The following is a 17,730-nucleotide window of genomic DNA, read 5'->3' as shown; positions in this document are numbered from 1 at the left end:
AGCTAAGCATGCATTACTAGCAAGTACTGCAGAGTAGTCGAAGCAAATCTGTAGAGTGAAAGTGGTTGATGTTAAGGACCTGACATCTACAGGACATGTTTTCTTAAATATAAGCCAGCTCATTTCTTGCTGTAGTCTGGTGCCACAAATAAAACATACATTTGCAATAATTCAGATGCACTGCTAAATTGCATCTTCTAGTTCAGTTTTCAAGGGAGATCCACTCATGCATTTCAATACCACCCCACAATGCAAACAAAAATACTGATAGATATGAATCAGGAGAGATGCTTCAACAGCATGACTCTAAAACAGCGACACAGAAGAGCCTTCATGTAGGCTGAGGAGGAAAAAACAGTGATAAAGGTTGCAAGACAAAAACCAAAGCATTCCTTTCCCCCTGCTTTCAACTTTTTCTGGTGAGAAGCATGAAAGAGGGGAAGCATAACAGAAGGTGATAGCAGGCAGCCTTTGGGTTAGAAGAAATAGATTTTCACTTGGTCATACTGGTCAGTATAACCATGACTGACCAGTCATGTTGCAGTCTAACAGCAACGTACTCAGCTGAAGGTTGTACACAGAGACATGGAACTGGACAGAAAATACTCCCATCTTGAGACCCACTGTATTCCCCCAGCTAGAGTATTTGATGAGTGCTCTTTACAACATACCTTCATTTCCAACACTTCAAAGAGGGAACTTGTGTTAAAGAAACAAGCCAGGAGTCTCATATCTGTTTTAGTGAAAATTCACATCTTTACACAACTCCTTGAGGTCAGAATCATCAGAGAACAAGAGTAAGAAAAGTAAGTGCAAGCATGAAGAGACAATTGAAAAGTACTACTATAAGAAGAGGAGAAAAGATGTGCAGTTTCCCTAACAGCTGATTCTTAACTAACTGAATTAGCTCTTGTGCAATAAGGCCATGAGATAAAGGAGTATTATCTGTGGGCAGCTGAGGTTGTTAATTTTCTTGTTTTTGCTGAAAACAGTGGTGTTAATATGGAGATGGTTTTATTACATAGAGATTATTTTGTTCTTCCTGAGCAGTGCTCACACAGAGAAGCTTTTAGGCTTCTCATACCAACCCATCAATGAGTAGGCTGCCAGTGCATAAAGAATTTGGAGGCGACACATCTAGGACAGGCGAACCCAACTGACCAAAGGGACGACCCATACCATATGGCAACATGCTCAGCTTACAAAGGGCTGGGGAAAGAGGGAGGAAGCAAGGATGGGAGAATGACAACAGTGAGAGTGATAGCATTTGTCTTTCCAAATCGCCATTAAGCATAACAAAGCTCTGCTGTCCTGGAAATGGCTGAGCACTTGCCAGCCCACAGGAAGAAGTGCACAAATTCCTTGTTTCATTTTATATGTGTGCAGCTTTTGCTTTATCTACTGAACTGTCTTTTTCTCAACATGTTAGTTTTCTTACTTCCACTCTTCCGATTCTCTCCTCCATCCTACTGAGGGGCAGTGAGCAAGCAGCTGTGTGGGGCTTAGTTACCTCTCACAGCTAAACCACAGCATCAAAAATACATTTTTTTACAGATCATTCTGGAAAGTTAGAACACCACTAGTTACACAGAGTCAATACAATTAAAAATTTGGGCTGCGTTAGTGACCTCATTTTTCTTAAGTAAGAACTTGAGATGAGGTATTTATGTTCCTAGCAAATAAGGTAAGCATTAAAGGTGGCTGCTACCAAAAAAAAAAGAAACAAAACCCAAAACACCCTTGACTTTTAAAAACGTTCTAAATCCAAACTTCTCGTATTTAATCAATAAAAGAAAAAACAAGAAATTCTGTAAACTGAAATTAAGATTTTTATTAGAAAGATACTAAAAAACAATAAAAAAACAGTAAGCGAATTCTCTTCCAGAATCCTGTTAAACATTTAACCTTGAACTCGTCAACAATACCTTTACAAATTCACCATTTGACTGCCTATGAAAGATGCCAACTGCTGGAGAGTGCCCAAGAACATAATTTAACCTTCAGTATTAGCTTGTGATACAGCATTTTGCACAATTTCAACCACATGACAACAGAACTATCAGAAAGCCTTCACTGAGAGCTACTTGGCACAGTCACTGAGACCAGAGGGCTACTTTGTGCGATACACTGCAGAAAGAAACAATGCAGTGCACTTTCAGGACATTCTGTTTTTTCTGTGGCTACCGATACTGCGTTACATTCCAGTAACTCCTTCCCTGGGAAAAGGTACTAGCAGATCCACATTCACATTTTCAGTCATATTACACGTTTTTGAACAGTTTTCATGTAAGGTAACACCGTCTCTGGCCACAACTCTCAGTACAGATTGGTTACGTATGGATGAAAGTCAAGTCTGGGAAATTATCTGATGCAAACTGGCTTTCATACAAAAATAAGTCCTTGGACAAACTTGGGCAACTGGCTTCATAAGAAAATAAAGCTTATAAGCAAAATTTAAATAGCAAAAGATAAGAAAGAAAACCATAAAATAACAAAGGTTACTGTCTAAAAGGGCATGGACTGTTGAATGTAAGCTATGCAAAAAGGCAAAGGTTATGGTCTAGATCAAGTTAGTTAACATGAAACTTACCAACTACCGAAGCTCCTCTTTCTGCAAAAGCCAGAGCATATGCTCTACCCAAACCTAGTTTAAAAAAATAAAATAAATTTGAAAAACAGTCAGTTTGACTCCTGGATCACAGTTCAAAGAAAGAGCTATGAAAAAAAATTAATTGCATTACGAAAAATGCACCAAATCAACACAACCACCTTGAAGGTTCAAAGTAAAGCACTATTTCCCACAGGAGTTAAAATTTTTATATAAGTTCAAAACATTAAAGTAAACAAACGGATAAACAGTAGATAAAATCTCCTGTCAAGAACAAAAATTAAAAATAATTTTTAAAATCCCATGCTTACTCTTTGTTACTGCACTTAACAGAACCATCAGGGAATGCTGTCTGCTGCTGAGTTTGTGCTTGTGATTAAAAAAAACACATTTGTAAGGCTGAAAGTTTAATTTCTTGATGTAACCTTGAAGGAGGAGGGGATTTTTCAAGTTAATTAATTACATTCTAACCAGGTAAGTATCTTATTCACTTACAGTTAGTCTGTAAGATTTGAAGAAGAAACTGAACAAAATTTAACTGTAATTTAAGATGTACTGTCAAAACCCCTCCAATTATTTGCATACAAAGGAATCACCAAATACCACAGTTAACAAGATGCATTCATAGTTCACCTATTATAATCGAAGATTCTCATTTTTGCCTCACATGCAAACACAAGACTCTTGCACTTTTACTCTGGCTTAGATTCTAGGCATGTTATACATTAGTTATTGCTTACAACAAATGATTTACAGAGAGATTATCTGCTGTACCAGCCAAAAGTTAGTGAAATCAATTACAGTGATCCTTTTCCTTATTCAAAAGGAACTGAGAGTTCAATGATCAGATGATGATCAGAAAAACGTGCAACAGTATCTCTTTGTCCCTAACCAAAACATTCAGAACTAGCTCTGAAAAAAATTAAAAAACTGAACAGAATTGATTAGACCGGTGTGCTTCCAACCAATCTCACACCAACAAACTGGAATTTTCTTGAACACTCCTATGAGCCTTTGCAATAGGGAGTATCATGTTAGGTGCATATACACCCACTGCTCAATGTAACTCAAGTCCAAGAAAACTTCTGTTTGTTTTAGAAAGCTACACACCTGAGAAGTGCACAAAATCCAGACCATGTTGTATGTGTCAGTATTTTCAACTGGAAAGCAAGGTCTGAATGCTTTTAATTTTTTTATTAGTCTTAAACAGAAAAAAAATTAGCTTGAATCACACAATCAATGACAATGCTGCATGACAGGTAGACACAATACTTCATGAGAGATTTGCCCAAAGTGAAAATAAACTACTGCATTCTTAGATACCTGTGTATGTGAGAACAGATCTCACTTTAAAACACATTAGTGATCCAGATGTTTTAGACAAATTCCCAGCTCTGACATGTTCACCAGCACCCGATTCACAAATCAATGTTGACAAACAATGCTATTAGAAGTACAGTCTAACTAAAGTGCTGTAAACTAAATAAAAGAAAAATAAGAACTAATTTGTAGGTAACAGGGCCTTCCTTTATCTTGGCTTGAATTTAATCAGCAGTTTATCAAAAGACTATTGTGAAATACAACATCCAAGGCCAGTTTTCCCTGTTAACAAACCATTTTCAAGCAGCCTAATAGTAAAAGTACAAGGGTCACTGTAACCACACTTAGGACAAGCAAATTTTGCTCCATGTTGTGCTTTGTAGAAGCTTTGTTGCTGCCAAACTGTCTTTGCTTTGCTGTCACCTAAAATGTTAACCTGCTCTTCAGTGACATTTGTTACATAGAGAGAAACATACACATATAGGTCATAGAAAGATCTGGCCTCAAGTATTTCCACGTTTGTCACCCTCAGATGACAACAATGGACTGTTCAGTACTTTCCACAAAATCTCCTCTTCTTGATCCTTCTCTGCAAGACACCACATAACCTAAGCTCCCAGAATGACCCCTCTGGCCATGTGCAGCTCCACAAAAACAAAACAAAACAAAACAAAAAACCTGCAAAGCTTCAGTGTGGGAATGCTGAACTTTCTTAGAGGAACAAGCTCCTTTAGCAGCTCATGACAGCTACAAACTTTGCCACTCCGCTGTCTGTGCTCACAGCTCCTGTCTTGGCTGGAAGAACCAGAGTAGCCAGAAGTCAAAGCATGCATCCAGAGGAAAAAGAACAAAAACCTAAAAAACCAACCAGCCAGCCCACCCTACAACACAACAACAAATACAAAGACATTTCCTGGCAAAACCAAGCATTCCACCGCAGAACTAACTCCCCGGAGAGACCAGGCCCACACCCACGGACAGCACAGGCCGGCCAGGCTGCCGAAAGAAACCTCCGCCTGCCGCCCTCTCACTGCGCCCGCAGGCTGCTTCCCAGGCGGGGCTCTGGGACGGCAGCAGCAGGTGGGACGGAGGCTGCTTTTCTGCAGCAGCGCTGGCACATGTCAAACCCTTGCTGGAGCAACACGGCTGATTGCATCTGTCAGTCCCTAGGTGCAAGGCGACACCGGAAGGAATTAGGATACCAAAACACTACGCGGGGCAGCACATCCATGACTGACTGGGTGGTGTGAGGCAACATTACTCCTCCCGTGTGTCCGAGGAACAGAAGACACACGTCTGGAGACAGCACTCACGCGCTAGTTTCCATGAGGTCGGGACTCGGGTCAAGCTGCAGCGGCTCCCAAGCGCTGTAAGGAAGGCGGCGGTAACCCCTGTACAGCCTTGGCGCGGCCACCGCCGCCCGCCCTGACAGCGAGGGCCGGCACCTGACAGGGCCGCCGCGGGGCCCGGCCTTGCCCGCAGACCCGCGGCCCCTTTCCGCCATCCCTCCTCTCTTTTCCACGGGGAAAAAACCCCAACCTAAACCCAAAGGCTTTTTAACGAGTGAAGCCCTCACCGGCGAGCCCGTCTGCCGCCGGAGGGCACCTGTCAGGGCAGCGGCGGCTGCGGGGCGTCTGCCTCACCCGGTCTCCGCGGGAAGCCCCTCCACGGACCCAGCCGCCTACCGCGGGGGACGAAACCCTCGCCACACCGCCCCCCAGGCATGGGACGGCACCGCTTACCTCCTCCGGCGCCGGTCACCAGCACCACTCTCCCGTCAAACCTCATCCCCGCTGCCATGCCGCTCCGCTGCCCCGCACTGCACTTCAATACGCTGCGCGTCAGGACGGTCCCCGCTGGCGGCGCAGGTCAAGGCAGCGAGGGCGGAGCCAGGGGCGACTCCGCGCGTGCGCCACCGCCCCCGGAAGGGGCCGCCTGTACTGCGCGGGCAGGGGCCGGCGGGAGGGCGGCTGCGGCGCGGGCGTGGGACTCGGGCTCCTGCTCCCGCGGCGTTGGCTGCTTCTCCTGGCTTGTCTCCACGGGCAGGGCGAGTGGCTTGGGAAACGCCGCGGTTTCAGCAGGAGAGCTTGTCGGTCCTGCTCCGCGGCGGGCCTCTGCCCCCACAGGCCTGAAGAGGGTGGATTTCAGGATCAGGCTGCCTGGGTGCAGGCACCAGGCCTCCGTTCCGAGCTAATCTCCGCTTCTTTTATAGTAATCGTCTGGTTTATGTTCTGTTGCTTGTTGTGTTTACTTTTTCTCAATCCAAATCCCAGCTTTCAGGCATCGCTTCCCTGGTTGTGGGAGGGATCTGATTGAACAATTAATGTGCTGCCTTCTTCCCCCCTGGATTTTTCCTCTCTGTGTGGGAGGAAGGCTGCCCTGGGTGTCTGCGCAGGGCCCTCTCTGTCAGAGGCTGGGGCTGCCCTGTGCTGGACACAGCTGGCTCCAGCAGCCCCTGAGCTGTGCTGCCAAGAGGTGCTCCCTCTCTGAGAACGTGTTGAATTAAGTGTGGTAGCTCTAGGGGAAAGGATGGGGAAAAAGGTGAGAGCAGCAGGCCTGCAGACACCCAGGTCAGTGCAGAAGGAGGGGGAGGAGGTGTTTGATGCACTGCAGAAGTGATTCCCCTGGAAAAGACCGTGGTGTGGCAGCCCATGGAGGTCCATGGGTGAGCTGGTATCTCATGGAGGCCTACAATGGAGCAGGTTTGCTGCCAGGACTTGGGACCCTGTGAGGGACCCACGCTGGAGCAGTCTGTTCCTGAAGGCCTGTACTGAGTGGGAGACACCCATGCACAAACCGTTCACAAAGAACTGCAGCCTGTGGGAAGGACCCTACAGTGAGGCAGGGAAACAGTGTGAAGAGGAAAGAGTGGCAGAGAGAACTATTTTGTGGAACCAGCCAGAGTGTTATGTAGGAATGTATTATATCATTGCAGGCATGATGTTGTGTGAGATGGTGTCATTAAGAATTCAATTGTATTGGACTGTTGTAGGGCCACTGCTTTGGATCTCAGTAGTAGATGCAGTTAGGATGTTCTAGTTTTACTCACCCAATGCAGATGATAAAAAAACTTTATCTGAACTATGGACAGGGATATCATGGAACTATTCCTTCTTCTCAGTCTCCCAGCTGACCGAGAGCATCATAAACCTGAGCTCTGGGGAGCTATAAACTTCTTTGCATTGTCCATCTTGAATCTAGGAGGTGCTCGGGAAACAAAGGATGATGAAAAGGAGTGCCCAGAGGTCAGAGCTGAGGAAATCACCTATGTAGCCCCCCTGCACAGATCAACTTTAATTCATGATTAAGCTTTATTGTACATTGTGTCAATTTTGCATAATTTCTGGAGCTATTAGGACGAAAAATGTGTTTTGCTGCAGATTAACTCCTTGGCTGTTGGTGCTTTATGTCTGCATTGAGGAGAAGTGATAACATTTTGGGGACTTCCAAACCAGAGTAGATTAGCATTTCTGACCTCAAGTAGTCTGTAATATTCACTGCTTTAGAAGTAGTAGGAATAGAGATGCAGTACCTGTGATTTTATTGCACGCAGTTCAGTTTGAGCGGAAAATTGCATGGAATTACATACTGTAATTGCAATTTGCAGTGTGGGCACTAGATGGAGCATTGTGCTACAGTAAAACTGAATAAAGGCTTTTCAGTTACAGATGCCACACCACGAGTAATGAAAGCGACAAACCTAAAAGCAGTTTGCACACACATCGAGTCAAAGGGACACCGCTTTGAATGCAACGCTGTTTTTACTCAGACAATAGATGCACTGGCATGCTGGCATTCTTCTGGCTGTGTTGGCACGTTGTGTGTGTGCACTGGAAACGACAAACTGTTCTAGAAGCAAGTAAGAGAACACAGAACAATAATGTGCAAATAACCACGAGTTTTAAGTTTGGCAAATGCTGCTGAATGTGTGCAAAAGCAACAGCTGACACTGGATGTGTGTTATTCTGGTACCGCATTAGCGAGTACAAAATCCTCCTGAAACTAAACAGACTTCCAAAGTTTGCCTGTTTCATTTGAATGCAGCTCAACAGAAAAGCACAAGCTGTGGATACTGTATGTCTTAATCCTACAGAAAATGTTTTCTACTATCTGCTGCTGTAGATGGTGAGCACCTTTTATTCAGGAGCAAATAACAGATTGACAGGCTTCTTTCTACTGTATTTTTTAATTTTGTTAAAAGATCAGTTTGGATCATAAGGTTCATTTTCAAGTACTTTTTTTCTAAATTATTTTCTTTGTGGAGATTTATAGAGCTCTATTCACTAGGAACAAAGATTTCTTCACAAATGTGAGTGAAGGAGGCAACCAGATGTCTTTTGCCATGCTTAGCAGCTAGGTACTGAGTCTGCGAGCACTGGAAAGCATGGCCTACCACAGACGATGCTTCCCACAACCTTAGTGTTGTAGATGTCCCCAGAGCTTTGAAGACAGACATTTCCCACTGAGACCAGAGGCCTTGCAGCTGAGTGTTGGTCCCCATTTCCTCTATCTGCAGCCATCTTCTGGCTGCCAATGCAGAGATACCGTAGGGAGGTCTCAGCACTGAGCTGGCCACAAATGTTCATCTCATACACGCCAAGTGTATGGTCCAGCTCACCCTACTAATTACTCTCTCAGTAAAAATGGTTGGAGCAAAATAGTTATTTTGATTTGGTAAAATTTTATGTGATAGAAACCCCCACTGATGAATTCTTCATAGCTGACACACTGTTTCTATTGATTCCTTTTATCTGCAGGAACAGCTAGTAGTATTATTTCTATTCTAGCTTGTATTGTCTTGTGTTATTTTTCTGTAAGCCTGCAGAGAGTGGGGGTTTTCTTGCCATTGAATCCATTGTTTGTCATGCTCAGAACGTGAAAAGCATCTTTGCTGATATGATGTTGAGGAGCAGCTGACTGTGTAGTTAATGCTGGATATATTATGAACCAAGTGCAAATGTAAACGCAAACACTTTTTATAGCTCTTGTCAACAACCCACATCACAGAAAGTCTTATGTCCCTGTTTTGGCAAGAAAGATTAATTTTGTCATTTGTTGCATGTACCACTCCATTAAGTGGAAAATCCATGCTGGGGGCACAAGCAGGGCACTGTGTAAGCTCTCCCTTTACTTCCATGAGAGACTCACAGTTTAAGGGAGACAGAAGCCCTGGGTCAGTCAGACCTTGGTGGACTGCTGAGCTGGTATGTAAAAACACCTTAATAAAACAAACTTATCAAGCGGAAAATAGTTGCTTGTGCACATCTACAGCTTTGAAAAATAAATCCTGTGGAGAGATATTAGGGAGGTGCCAGCAAAAGGTTATGTTGCTGCTCTCTCAATGCAACCACTACATTTCACCCTAAATGATTCTTCATGGAAGCTTGGTCTCTTTGAAGTCAAAAAAAATAAAAGAGAATAAAAACCACATGGACTAAAATAAGAGGAAAAAAGACTAGCAAATAGCCATATGTTGCATTCCATGGAAAACAGATACATATTGGCACTGCTACTAAGTTTGGGGTAAACAGAATCTACAGATGAGCTGAATCTTTACTGAGTAGATGGAAGTCGAGGTGAAGGCTGTGGATGTGGTCTACTTGAACTTCAGTAAAGCCTTTGACACGGTTTCTCACAGCATTCTGACTGAGAAACTGGCTGCCACTGGCCTGGACAGGTGGACCCTCAGCTGGGTTAAAAACTGGCTGAATGGCCGGGCCCAAAGGGTGGTGGTGAATGGAACCAAATCCATGCGGAGGCCGGTCATGAGTGGCGTCCCCCAGGGCTCAGTCCTGGGTCCAGTCTTGTTCAACATCTTTATCAATGGCCTCGATGAAGGGGTTGAATGTTCTCTCAGTAAGTTTGCAGATGACACTAAGCTGGGAGGAAGTGTTGATCTGCCTGAGGGTAGGGGGGCTCTTCAGAGGGATCTGAACAGGCTGGACTGATGGGCTGAGACCAATGGGATGAAGTTTAACAAGGCCAAGTGTAGAGTGCTGCACATGGGACAGAACAACCCCATGCAGCGCTCCAGGCTTGGGGGAGACTGACAGGAGAGCTGTCAGGCAGAGAAGGACCTGGGGGTGTTGGTTGGCTGCAGGCTGAATATGAGCCAGCAGTGTGCCCGGTATCAAAAACAGTGTGGCCAGTAGGTCTAGGGAAGTGATTGTGCCCCTGTACTCAGCATTGGTGAGGCCACACCTTGAGTACTGTGTCCAGTTCTGGGCTCCTCACCATCGGAAGGACACTGAGGTCCTCAAGGGAGTCCAGAGAAGGGCAACCAGGTTGGTGAAGGAGCTGGAGGGCAAATCATTTGAGGAGTGGCTGAGGGAGCTGGGGCTGTTTAGCCTGGAGAAGAGGAGGCTGAGGGGAGACCTTATCACCACCTACAACTACCTGAAGGGAGGTTGTAGAGAGGTGGGCAATGGTCTCTTCAGCCAGGTGACAGGAGATAGAACAAGGGGAAATTGCATGATGCTGTGCCAGGGCAGGTTCAGATTGTATATTAGAAAAAAAAAATTTCACTGAAAGAGTTGTCAGTGCCTGGAACAGGCTGCCCAGGGAGGGGGTTGAGTCACCTTCCCTGGATGTGTTCAAAAAAAGGATAGATCAGGTACTTAGGGATATGGTTTAGCTTAGGAGGGGAATGATGATCTTTAAGGTCTTCTCCAACCTTGTAATTCTGTGAGACTTCTGCAGTTACTTCCTGAGTTAATGGCAACACAGTGCTTTGTACAGCCAAAAATTACAAAACGTTCTGCTCTTGGAGTAATAAATCCATGCAGCTCCATTAATAAACAGAAGATCTGCATGTATGATAAGATACTTTTAAACTGTGCCTCCTAAAATGGCCTCTCCTCTCAAACTGCCAGAGTTCTTAATTCCATGTTGTTACAGAAGCTTTCTATGTGCACAACAGCACCTGTATATTTGTTCCCCCCTGATAATCAGCAGACTTCCAGCTGTCTCTCAGATATAACCACTCTGCCGGCTTCCACCCCAAAAATGCAAATGAAATCCAAATATCACTGGTTCAGACTGGCTGTATTTTGTGGTGAAAATTCCTTCCCACTCCACAATAAAGAGCAAGTTTAGTCAAGAACACGTTAAGTATGGAGTAGCCTACTGATAGATGGAGAATAGCCAGTCAGCCATCTAACAACATAAACACCTTTTCCTTTAGGAGACTTTACTTCTCTTCAGCAGTGGCTTTGCTCATCAGGAATGGGGTGGAAAAACACATGTTCTCCCAGCTCCAAACAGTAGCTAAGACTAGTTTTCATCGGTACTGTATTGTAAGGGGCCTCCATCTCTATTTCCACATTTTGTAGCATGAGTTCCTCTGTTCTAGTTTTGGGGTAAACAGTAGATTGCAGTGTCCTAAGATACTGCAACTATAACCTTAAACATACTGTCTTATCTAGCCAAAGTCAAATGCTTGTGCTTATGGTAGGCAGTAGACCTTACCACAGTGAAAATGACAAAGCAAACTTAATGACATCTTTGCCTGATCAGAGCCCTTTCTCCCAGAAAGGCTCTGAGCTTTCCTTTCCAATTTCCCTCATAGTTTCTTGTATGATGGGGAAGCAGATGTACCTTTGGGAGTGTCCACCCCATTGAAATTGAGTTAAGCACCCTATAACTGAGGTACCTTTCCAGTTGGGGAGACTCACTTTAGTTCCAAGGATGAGATCATTTTTCTCTTGCTGAATTACCAAGATTCTTGAGATACAGAACCAGCTTTCTTGAAAGTAACATCTGATGTCACATCATCTCCCGGGACCAATGCATTTCCCCACCGTGGCTCAAAGCACTGCCTCAGTCCATTTCATTTCTGCAACCTCTTAGCAAGCCTAGCAGGTGATACACAGTTGTAGGTCTTGACTCTCCACAAAAAACAACTGAACAAGCAAAGCAAAAAACCACAGTATCTCAGGTCCAGTCAGTGAAGTGAACCAAAAGCACCAGCTAAGTGCTTCTGGAAAGGTTGTCCTTTCATATCACAAGAACCCTTAATTAACAGCAGTTATCAGCAGCCAGGGGACTTTTGCCTCAGGACCCAAGCCAAGCCCAGCTGCTTCCTGAATGCAAGAAGACTAAGCTCTGCTCAAGAAAGCAAAATAATTTTTCAACACAATTTCATAATGGAGTAGAACTGGTGCATTGTCATTTCCACACAAGAAAATAAGGATTGGTGCAATATGGTCCCTACTTGGGCTGATTTATTCCATCATCATCATCATCATCATCATCATCATCATCATCATCATCATCATCATCATATTTCCTGTATTAAAACCTCACACAAATTGAATATAACAGTATTTTTTGTCCACTATTAGCTGTGGCTTGGCCAAAACAAGTTATGATTAATCAAGTCTGAAAAATGTAATTCAAAATGTCCCACAAAGGGAGTTGCACATGAAGAGCTCTAAATTGCCATAAATGGGGCTGATACTCTGAAAAGCTGCCAGCAGGAACTGAAGAACAGGAGGGTGAAAAGCCAACAATTTTGTCTTGATCAACCTGGATTTATCAAAACCTTCAGAATTATGTTCACCAAGATTCTTTACAGCATACAAAACACCTGGCTGAGGAAAAAACAATGTGTCTAGGAAGAATATGATGCACAAGGCTGACTTACTTGTTTCAGGTCATATTTATATGTATTAATAACAGCGTATTTCAAATCCAAATATTTAATAAAACTGAAGGAATTAATTTGTCATTAAGACAATGGGAAGAATTATTTTAAAATGCAGTGTTAAGATATATTAGAGTAGAAAGTGTAAGATCTTACGTGTGATGCTAAAAGTAATTTATATCTAAATCACAGTAACTGTAGGAAGCTCCACCTTTGTCTTCCTCCTACCACACCAAGACTTTCCCACAGGGGAGAACAACAAATAGCAAACAGGTTTCGGTTGCTTGGGAAAGCTTGGCAAGTAACATACCTCCCTTAATTCCATTATTCTTAATCATTAAAGTCTGCTGCTTTGCCTGATACTGTGTAATTATGGAACATCCCAAAGCTATCAGCTGCCTTTTTTCAATTTCAAGTAGAAAGAAATGTCATAAGGGATGTTTCTCCAGAAAGTGGTGGAGTGATAGCAAGTTGAAATTCACAGAAAGTTAGAACATAAACTTAAGTTCCTGTATTTCCCAAGCTGGCAAAAAAAAGTGGGTATTGATTCAGGAATGTCCTCCATGTAAGTATCAGCTTTACAACTCAAACCAGATCTCCAAATATTAAAAGCAAGTATTAAGACAGGTCACTTATGCAATTTGTGGTTTAAACATTCAGAAATCTTCATTTGGGATACAGGCCAAGCACTACTGTAACAGAGAGAGCTCTTAGATACATCCCATAAGCAGATACTACTCTATTTTCATAGAGGGAAAGTACATCACATGGTAACCTAAAATATATAGTACTATAGATATGAATGTCAAAGTTGCAACATAATTTCAGCTGCAGTATGCACCAATAGACTAATAACGTAGTGTGCATTAATCTTTAGAGCTTCTCTTTAAGAAGAAATGCAAGGGTTGGTTGGGGCTTTTTTTTTAGCAAGTGGGAAATAGCAGCTGCATTACTTAAGTCTTTCTGAGCAGTAGCCACAATGTGGTTTTGGGTAGAAACTTTCTTTTTTGTAAGATAGATAGGAAACTTTCCTCTCCCAAACGAAGTTTTCTTTATGTGCAAATCATAAAAACAAGATATTATGGAAATTTTCTGGACAGCTATAATCTCCTTGGACAGTTGTTTTATCCAGAGCACAGATGTTTGCCACATAACCATGAATGCTGGCTGACCTGCCCAAATCTCAATGAGAAACAGTTGTAACAAGAAGGTTTCTCTGCAATAGTTATGCAAACAGAAATCTTCATTTCATGTTCATGCAAAAGTATACTCTCTGTAATGCATTCAAGGGCACTTTTTTGTTTTTTTTTTTTAAGGCTCAGAAGTCTGTCTACTGAAATCAAAGCTAAATGCTTACTCTACTGATGAGAGTATAGATTATATACAAAACAGTGTTAACAACTAAATCAAGACAGATTATTCTTCCATATTTTTCAATTACATTGCGAAAAAAAAAAAAAAAACAACCCAGGAAACTGGTATTTAGCTGTTTTTTCCATTAAGTGGGTAACATTCTTCTGGTGACAGTGGATACAGAGAAGGTGGAATTACTGAATGGCTTCTTTCATTTGGTCTCTACTGCTAAGGCTGGCCCTCTGGAATCCCAGACTCTGGAGGTAGGGGACAACGTCTGGATAAAGGAAGACTTTTCCTTAGAATCATAGAAACACAGAATGGTTTGAGTTGAATACCTCAAAGATCATCTAGTTCCAACCACCTATCATGGGGAGGGACATCCTCCTCTAGTCCAGGTTGCCCAAAGCCTCATTCAACCTCGCCTTAAACACAGGGACGGGGCTTCTACAACCTCTCTGGGCCACCTGTTCCAGCACCTCACCACCCACAAAGTAAAGAATTTCTTCCAACATCTAATCTAAACCTGCCCTCTTTTAGCTTGAAGCCACTGCCCCTTGTCCTATCACTGCACTCACTCCCTGGTGAACAATCCCTCTCCCACTTATCCTGTAGGATCCCTTTAAGTATCGGTAGGCCATAATAAGGTCAGATTAAGGCCAGATATTCCTCTGCAGCCCATGGAAAATGCTGGGGAACAGAGATCATGCCTGTAACCCACGGAGCAGGAACAGGTAGAGACATATGGATGACACTCACCCTGTGGGAAATGAACGTTGGAGCAGGCTCGTAGCAGGACCTGCAGCCCATGCAGAGAGAGGCGTGCACTGAAGAGGGTTTGCTTGGGGGACTTGTGACTCCATGGGGGACCAGGCTGGAACAGTTTGGGTCTGGAGGTCTGCACCCCATGGAAATGACCCACACGGGGGCAGCTGGTGAAAAGCTGAAGCTCCATAGGAAAGGACTCACACTGGAGTTTGTGGAGGACTGTTTCCCAGGGGAGGGACCCCACACTGGAGCAGGGGAGGAGAGTGTGAGGAATGCTCTCCCTCCCTTCCCCACCTCCCAAGACCAAAACCCCCATTCTTCCCTTCCCTGCCCCTCCCTGTGCCACAATGAGGGGGAAGAAGGGAGTGATATCATGACTAAAGTGAAGTCTGCTAAGAAGGGAGGGGTGGAGGGAGCTGCTTGAAGACCTGCTTGCACTTATCATGATCTGACTCTGGTATCACTAGGTGTTTGTTGTAGTGTAATAAATGAGAGTTTCTTTCCTTTCTTCTGTGTTGAGTCTGTTTTGCCTGTGACACTGATTGCAGAATGATCTCTCCCTGTCCTTGGGTCAACTCCTAAGCCTCTTAATATGTATGAGCTCCCCTGTCCAGCTGAAAAGGGTAGTGAAAAGAGCGATAAGAGCTAAGCCAGTACAGTGTGCAACTTACCTGCCCTCCTCTGTAATACTCTCATCTTTGACAACAACAGACTTAGCAGTGGTGAATTCCTCTCTGCTAGACCATGAAAATGAGCACGTTCCCATCCCTTGAAGAGTTACATGCACAATTCCATTTTACCTTTAAATGGTCTCGTTATAGCTGTTTTAGCTGTTACAAGGGTCTGGAAAGCAACTGGAGCTGTCATCAAAACCAGTTTGCTGTTTCCTTGGGACAATGCGATCTTTTTAGGGACATGTGAGAAAGCTTTGGGCCATCTCCTCATTCCTTTATTTCACAGGAATTTGCTTCTGGGTGGGGCTGAATCTTTTTTTAGATTTGGTATTTTCCTGGAGAAAAAAGAACCCACACTAGCTGCTGAAACCTTCCAGACTCCTGATAATCACTGTACCTCCCAAACAGAGATAAATCTCAAAAGAACTTAAGGACAAGACTTGTAACTTAATTGTGTCTTTTTGTTTGTCTATGCATACACACAGAACACATATAAACACGACTAAGGAGTGGCCAGAAGTTCTAGAGAATTCCTTTTAAGGCAGCACACACAAAATGGCCATGGTAACATACCTGTAGCTTCTTTTCTTTGTATGTCTGAGATCACAGTTTTTTGATGTGTACTGCAGAAGGCATTTAGGGTCTGACTTAACACTTTTCCAACACCTCTACAAGGCTGTAACATTAGTTTCAACTTGTACAACTTCACCAACACACATCTGTGATCACACTGGGCACCACCTGTTAATCAAACACTAAAAGGATGTTACAAATATGAAACACCTAAGGGACTGACATTTAAAAGCCAACTGTAAAATGAATTCATGAAGACTGAATTTCAATGTATTAATAGTATTAAAATGGCATTGCACCTGTTTTACAGCACACAATAATGGTATTATACCACTCAAACAGTACTACTGTAACCTTTTTAAAATTCCTGACTAGAGGGTTGATGCTTTAATACAAGTGCATCACATGAAAAAATGCTATCAATTTGTTTCTAAATAACTAACAGCACTATTTATGTATGCTGCAGGAAAAATGACTGCAAAATTAAACAGCTTGAGTGCTATGTCTTGTTAATTATAAAGGTGGGTCTCTGCAAACCCAAAACAGTTGTTTTTTTCATGGTTACAGGAGTCACTTCTTTGTATTTGAAAATGAATGCCAGACAAGAATTACTGTTACAGCATTTCAAAAGAATGCAACTAGATTATGAGCTAAATATAACTTCTGGTTGGCACATTTTTATGCTTATAACCAAATCTCCATGAGGAATTTTCACTTGTTTCTAAAATGTATATGGCCAGGGAACACAACTGAGTAAGCAGCTACTGTTACCAAAAATATATGTATTTTAACTACAGTAGGGCTCAAATATGTAAGCAGGTGTTCATTAGCAGTGTACAAAGGTCATTTAAGGATTTTTTGTCCCAGAGAAAAATAAAAGTTGAGCAGTCAAAATATTCTGGATCATGGCTGAAGAAAATCTTCTGTGATTTACACGGCACATGAGTGTATTGTGCCTGGTTCTAAACAAGGTACCACCCTGTCATCCTTTCAGCAAATGGTACCATTCATTATAAACTGTGCTACTTTGGAAATTAGAACATGATTTAGAAATAGGAGTTATAAAGAAAAGAGTTTAAATTTCTAGAAGTTACTTTTTATTCCCAGCTCAGAGAGAACTGGGAAAGAAAACAAACAGCTTTCTCTTTGTAGGTGGGAAAAGAAAAGATATAGGTGGAGCATTCCTACGCGTGATTTCTGATGGATGTAAGTACAATGTATCTACAGTTTAAGTAAAAAAGGGACAGGATCTTAAACAATATTCCTTCAGCTGTCAAGCTAACAACTTACTTCTCGAATTCTGGTGTACAGGCCTTACATCAGTTCCTCGTTGTTTCAGCCCAGTTGTACATTTATCTTCTGTCTGCTAGATGCTCGTGGCTTGAACAATATGAGGTCACATTTTGAACCATATTTCTGGCATTTTTCTGGAAATATTCAGAACCCAGTGGCCAAACAAACATGAATAAAAGTTAATTTCCTCTCTTAAAAAAATCACAGGTGATGTTGAAGCCATACATCAGAGACTGCAATGCTTTTGTTGTTGGCACAGGTTACATCTGCTTCTTATAATTTAAAATGCAACAAGGGAAAAAAAAGGCATGAAAAGTTCGGAGTGCAAATATTCTTTGGTTTACTCATTAAACAAAAGGACACAGCAAACAGCAAAAACAATGGCAATTAAATAAACAGAAAATTCTTTAAGAGCTTCCTAACAAAAAGTCTTCAGGTGTTTGAAATGTATTAACTTCATGCTTTTAAGTACAATACAGTGTCTAAAAAGTCACATT

General features: G+C 42.8%; 1 protein-coding gene across 1 annotated transcript in view; it reads right to left on the bottom strand.

The window, feature by feature from the left end:
- Positions 1–5,754, bottom strand: part of HSD17B4 (hydroxysteroid 17-beta dehydrogenase 4) — a 63,118-nt gene extending 57,364 nt beyond the window's left edge. Inside the window, exons 1-2 of the mRNA XM_084278834.1 lie at positions 5,671–5,754; positions 2,591–2,644 (exon numbers count right to left, since the gene is read on the bottom strand). Coding sequence (XP_084134960.1) covers positions 2,591–2,644; positions 5,671–5,728 — 112 coding nt within the window. The 5' untranslated portion in view covers positions 5,729–5,754. The remainder of the gene's footprint in view (positions 1–2,590; positions 2,645–5,670) is intronic.
- Between the last annotated feature and the right edge of the window lie 11,976 nt (positions 5,755–17,730).

The sequence above is a fragment of the Gallinula chloropus genome (genome assembly GCF_964237585.1).
Source record: "Gallinula chloropus genome assembly, chromosome: Z".
Classification (NCBI taxonomy): domain Eukaryota; kingdom Metazoa; phylum Chordata; class Aves; order Gruiformes; family Rallidae; genus Gallinula; species Gallinula chloropus.
This window is presented reverse-complemented; position numbering and strand designations above follow the sequence as displayed.